Raw genomic sequence first — 6,406 nt, forward strand, 5'->3', positions numbered from 1 at the left:
GAGTTCCTCGGTTGGCCGGTGTGTAATCATTTCCCCGACGCTTATTCTTGCTGAATGCTAAAAAACTAATAAATATTTAAATATGTTTCTTACAGTGACACTGAAAGGGACGCCCTGAAAGTGAAATTACTTCAGCTACAATGTCACTTCACGTGGAATCTGCAGATGGAAAATGTTGAGTGGGATGATTTGCAGGAACGACTAAACTATATAATAGAGTCTGATATTGTGAAATATCAAGCTATGACTTACAATCTACTTGCTTTTGTAAACTGTACGAGAGGCAACTGTGAGGAGTCGGTCAATAATTTATGGAAAGCTGAAGAAATTCTGAGGAAAAATCACAAATTTGAAATAGAAAAATGGAGCATCATCACCTATGGAAACTCTGCCTGGGTATATTATCATGTGGGAGAACTGGCAGAGGCCCAGTCCTACCTCGACGAGCTGGAGAGGATCTGTCAACAATTTACTGATGGCTCTCGGTATACAGCACTGATACCTGAAGTATACGGGGAGAAGGGTTGGTCACTGTTGAAATGTGGCAGTGGCAGGAAATATTATGAAGAGGCAAATGAATGTATTGAGAAGGCTCTGGAGGGGGATCCTGATGACATTGAATGGAACGTAGCTTATGCAACTGTTGTGTTTCGACTTAAAGAAACCTTTGAAGACCCACAGCGTCCTGAACACTGCAAGGTAGTGAAGCAGTTACGCCGCGCATTAGCACTGAACCCAAATGACTCGTTTGTCAAGATCATGTTGGCTCTGAGACTACAGGATTTCAATCAACCAGACGAATGTTACAGATTACTTGAAGAAGTGCTGCTGGAGTCTCCTGATGATCCATATATAACTCAATATGCAGCCAAAGCTTTAAGAAAACAAGGATCTGTTGAATATTCCTTACAGCTATTGAAAAAGGCACTGAAGGTTAAATCCTCTTCTGCACTTCTTCACCATGAGATCGGCTTATGTTACAAAGCTCAGCTGAAACCTCACCGGAAATACTTTGCTCGTGCAGACAGCAGAAAATTGATTGAACTTTGCAAGTACCATTTCCAAAAAGCGTATGAACAGAAACCCTCGCTTACTTTTGCAATACTTCATTTGGCGGAACTCCACGTAATATGTGGAGAATATTTCAAAGCCGATGATATCTACACCAACCTGCTTAGAAATAAAGATTACAGCCCTTTGAATAAACGATTAATACATTGGGACTATGGATTGTACCAGCTGTATAAGAAAGGATCCCAGCTGAATGCCATTCATCATTTCAAGGAATGCTTAAAACTCAAAGTTAAGACCAACAAGAATGAGGAATGCCGCGCAAAATTGAAACGTATTGCTGAAGATCGAATGAGTAAAGATTCAAGAGACAGTGTAGCTTTTGGTATATTGGGACTAATACACCAGGTTGATGGCAAGAAATCAGAAGCCATTGAATACTTTGAGAATGCCCTGGAGTGTGATCGTGACAATGAAGAATTTCAAAGTGCTCTACGTAAGCTGCGTCAGGTTACATAGGGCAATGTAGGGGAGAGATTATAGAGAACATGGTTGGAATGTGGGAGGAAATGGATTGCAATGTAGCGGAGAGGGAAGTGTGGGGTCAAATCTGGTTTGCAGAGCGCTCAGGGTTTGTTGAATCCCCTGAGTATTTTCCAAACCTATCTAACCTTAATTTCAATGTTTAGGGAGTTGAGATTCTGCTCTCCACATTCTCTAACATTTAAATGTATAACTTTTGGCAGACAGCTCTGACCGTGTTGTTTCCTGACATGTACAGAGCTCTCGCCAAAACAGGCCAGTTACAGCCAGGCCGTCGACAAGCAATTTATACTGGGTTCTGTTGACTGTAACTTGATTCAGTTTAAAGGCACTCAAAGTGTCAACAGTCTGGCTGGAATGCTTTAACCTGCACTGACTGCCTGTAGCCCTGGAACTCCGAGACACCAAATGCTAGCTTGGGGCCAAAACTGAATTTGCACATTTACTCAACAGTCAAATCTTTAATCAGCAAACTGTTCAAACTATACAACATGCAAATAGTTGGCGATTCAGATTAACCTGATTCGGTAAAGAAACAAATAACGGTCTGGAATTTGCCGTCATTTCACCTTTGACACTGACCGTAACTTCAGGATCGAGCGCGTGTGCAACCTAACCTTGCAATCCCACAGTTGTGGTCAGTCATTGACTGCCTCGATACTGGCTGTGCTATGGAACCCCCACTGCCTCCCAACCCTTCTCCACAGCCGGCAATCAGTGTAAGCTGTCAAATTATGGAAACTGATGAAAACTTTGGCCCTTCCATGGTAATACCACTGTTAAATACTCCATTAAAGGTTAGGTCCTTTTGGATTAGGTGTAATTGGGGTTTTAACAATATATTGACTGCTGAACAAAGGCTATGGCCCTGAAATACTCATTTTAAGTTTCTGGAGTGTCAAATGTATCTACTTTAATAAAAATTGACATGTTTAAGAAATATTAAAAACAACTGATTTTTAAAAAATATCCATCTTTATTTCAGGATTTCCTTTTCCCCATGTCAGGGCTCCAATCTTTGTTTTGTTCTCTCTAACATTTTCAAAACATTAGAATCAAAAGGCCTGAACTTGGTCAAAGCCAAGGCCCGGCCAAGTGCCGCCCAAAGCACTGCCGATGGCCGCCGAGAGACCGGGCGGTACTTTGCCGGGAAGAGCCCTCAAAAAGAGATGGCAGTCCCGCCCGGCAGCAAAATGACAGCTTGTACCATCACTCTGGGCGGCAGCAGGCGGGAGCTCTCAATCTCAGCAGCAGATGCTATCCTCGCCCAAGTGCCGCCGAGGATTGAGTTGGGTCCAGGGAGGGGGGAAACACTGATAAATAAAAATAATCACAAAAAAAAAATACGCCCGTAGCACCTTCAGGGGACCCCATTCAGTTAAAACACTGAAAGAAAGAAAATTAAAACATGTTCACGAACCGTTTTTTTGCAGGTCTTCGTACTTACCATCAGGGTTAGACCTGCCTCCACGGAACGGTCCTTCGCCCTGTTGCTGCTGACTCCCACCCTCAGCAATATGGCAGCTTAGCGAGCGGGAGGTTACTTACGCGACTTGGCCGCCAGTGGCTGCCAGCAGGCGGTTCCCAGCGGTATTCCCCTCCCGCCGGCATCAGACCAAGAGGGATCTGTCACCTGAGGGGAGAGCGGAGAATAAAATCGGCAACAGTCGGTGGCACTGGGCGGTAAGGCCACCAATTTCGGGGCCAAAGGAACTTACCCATCTCCTGGTTCACTGTCTGTGACAATTCTGTGTTTACATTGGCTGCTTAGACAGCTTGTTGAGCTCACAGCAGCTCTCCGCTGGGAATCCCCATTAACTTCCGTTATTTCAATGACGCCTCGGAAAAGCTGAAATGGTCCCCACAGAGATCACAAGCTTTTTGTGCGAAGATTACTTTGGGACCAGCAGCAAACGCCTTTGCTTCGCCACTGACCGCAAACTACAAGCCATTGAGTTGTATTGATACAGTACATTTCACAATCTCCGCACATCCTGAGTGGGTGGACCAGGCCTCGGTTTAAAGTCTATTCCAAAAGTGCAGTGCAGAACTCCCTTAGTACTACACTGACGTGTCAGCCTAGATTTTGTGCTCAAGTCAGTGGAGTTGGATTTGAACCCATAACATTCTGACAAAGTCTGTATTTTGACATTTTATTCAATGTGTTGTACCCCTCAGTGTGTATTGGTATTACTATTCTGTGTGTGCTATTAAAAGTGTGCCTTTTACTTTCTTTTAAACACAATAAAGCCATACCTGCTTCCTACCTTGAAACCGACTGTTTGTCCAAGTCTGTCCCAGTCCCTTCATAATTCCAGAGTCCAGAACCAAGGATGTGGGAGCGATTCGAAACCGCTCATATAAGGTCAGAAGGGGAAGCTGATCCCCTGAAAACCACCCCTCACACTGCTGACTTTGCTCGAGGGACAATTTCACCAGCCTCAGATGTTCCCCGGCCTCCAAACTGCACAGCAACCATCAGCTGCACAGAGGAAAACACTGAAACAAGGAATCTCCTCTGGGAACAGTCTCTCGGCACGGCACAAACAAACAGGTAACTCTATTCCACCTTGTTTTCACATCATAGACAAAATATTTAGGTTTCGATGGTGCAGGATGTTTTGTGTGCCCCATGTCTCGATGATTGTCCCTTGAGTCGACCGGTGCTTTAAAACTCCCCGGTTCGGGTTGTTTCCCTGTGGACGGCAGTAGCTTTTGCCAATAGTTCCTGCCTAGCCCGTCGATCAGCGGGTAATCCCACACAGAGAGACACCAAGGTCAGATAGATCTTCTCCTATGCCCGATGCGTAGTGCCCCCAGTGGGATTACTGTGTAACCCGGCCGTGAGCGGATGCCACCCGGTCGGTCTTCCGAATTATACCGGGAACCACAAGCCCCGCAACCCCCAAGTTCAGACCCAAGGAGTTACTATGGATAGATTACAATTGACTCAGACAAAACAAAACGGTTCAGGTTGGTCAAAGATCGATTCCTTTTAAACCACTCACAAAATGACAACCCCTACTCTCGCTTACGGTTTGGAGTGACTGTGGACACTAGCTTAAAACCTTAGACTAAATACCCACCCTGTCGGTTATGCTGAACCAAACCCATTCCCAGAATCTAAGCCGAGATAATGGAAACCCTCCTAATTAAACCCCTCTCCGGTTTGGTCAGAACCCACACTTGGAAGTCTCCTCACACACACATGTGTTAGTCTGTGTCTTGGACACTTGCAGTTCCTCAGCAGCCAAACACGCTGGCGGTCTTGGGGATTTCCAGAGGTGTATGCTGGATATAATTACCATCCCTTGTCGTTGATTCACGTGGCCCTGGGTCCGTTCGGCTCTGAAGAAAAAACCGTGCCTCACAGAGGCATGCGATGAGACCTAGAGAGTTACGTTCAGGTGGTACAGCGTGGCACTCACTTCGGGTGTTCCTGGAGAGTTGACGGACTCGTAGCCACGCGGGGAACCCTGTTCCAGCTGGTAGAGAAAAGTAAGCCCTGAATCCCCAAAGTTCAGCATCTTTATACCCCGTATAATACACAAAACTGGCTGGGCGATTCCTGGTTACCATGGTCGCAGAGACGCTCATTGGTCTTCCTGGTGATGTCTCTGACCTGGATTGGTCAACTCGATGAACACAATGGTGGGCCATTTCTGTCAATGATTAGTTCTCGAAGTGCTAACTGTTTGTTGAGTTCTTGACTGCTCCTTCATCGAAAGAGTCCAGAGGTGTTACATTTGGCCTGTAAACCTCATTGTCCATCCAGACCTCCTGGCCCCATGGACAAAAGGTGTTTTTCCACAAATCACACAAAGTTCGAAATGAAACGGCCTCTGCCTTTCATGACGTCAGCTTTGAGACTGGTTCCATGGCAACCCAAAAGACAGACAGCTCCTGCCATATTTCACAGAAACCAAAAATCAGTCCTTTTAAAGTCCAAATGTTCAAACTCCATTTTGAAACGCAGCTCATGTGCATCTCCATTTTAAAAGGGTGCAGATCCATTTTAAAAATCCAAAAATCTTGCCGGCCCATACACACACTGATGTTGGCACCGGCAAAATCCTACAATGGTCACAAAAAGGGGTCTAAATTATGAAATATGCTCCTGAAACACTGGTGAAAATTCAGGCCCTCAAGCCTGCTTCGCTATTCAGTGAGATCAGGGTTGATCTTCTATCTCAACTCCATTTTCCTGCACGATCCCCATATCCCTTAATCCCCTTAATATCCAACAATCGATCGATCTACGCTTGAATGCACTCAAAGACTGAACCTTCATAGCCCCCTGGGGTAGAGAATTCCAAAGATTCACCACCCGCTGAGTGAAGAAATTTCTCCTCATCACAGTCCTAAATGGCCGACCCCTTATTCTGAGACTGTGACACCCGGTTCTAGACCCCTCAGCCAGAGGAAACATCCTCCCTGCATCTACCCTGTCAAGCTGTGTAAGAATTTTGTGGGGTCGAAATTCGGTACTGCCGATTTTGAGGGGTGTCACCGGCTGAGAGGATTTTTTACCGTCAGTTGCTCAGGACAGAGGCTGAGAGGAGACCACAACCACAGACATACAGAGTCCTATGGAGGGAAATTGCAGAACGAGTGTCTGTGACTGACATTGGGGCCAGGAAATGCCACTCAATGCCAGAAAAAGTGGAACGATATGACTCAGCTGGGTGAGGGTGTGTATCTTAAATCTTAAACGTCAACATGCTATGCTCTGAGCTCAATGTGCACTCTCTGCTCAATGTCGTGTTTCGGAACCCATGCCCTACGTGGGTGAGACCAGATGCAAGGTTCCCATTTGTAGCCTCACACACTGCAAGGGCCTGCATGTGCTAAA

The 6,406-nt window shown here is 45.8% G+C and overlaps 1 protein-coding gene across 1 annotated transcript in view; it reads left to right on the forward strand.

The window, feature by feature from the left end:
- The window catches only part of LOC139256259 (interferon-induced protein with tetratricopeptide repeats 5-like), a 4,347-nt gene extending 519 nt beyond the window's left edge, over positions 1-3,828 (forward strand). Inside the window, exon 2 of the mRNA XM_070874163.1 lies at positions 96-3,828. Coding sequence (XP_070730264.1) covers positions 96-1,530 — 1,435 coding nt within the window. The 3' untranslated portion in view covers positions 1,531-3,828. The remainder of the gene's footprint in view (positions 1-95) is intronic.
- Positions 3,829-6,406: the final 2,578 nt, after the last annotated feature.

Source organism: Pristiophorus japonicus, chromosome 3 (genome assembly GCF_044704955.1).
Source record: "Pristiophorus japonicus isolate sPriJap1 chromosome 3, sPriJap1.hap1, whole genome shotgun sequence".
Taxonomy (NCBI): domain Eukaryota; kingdom Metazoa; phylum Chordata; class Chondrichthyes; family Pristiophoridae; genus Pristiophorus; species Pristiophorus japonicus.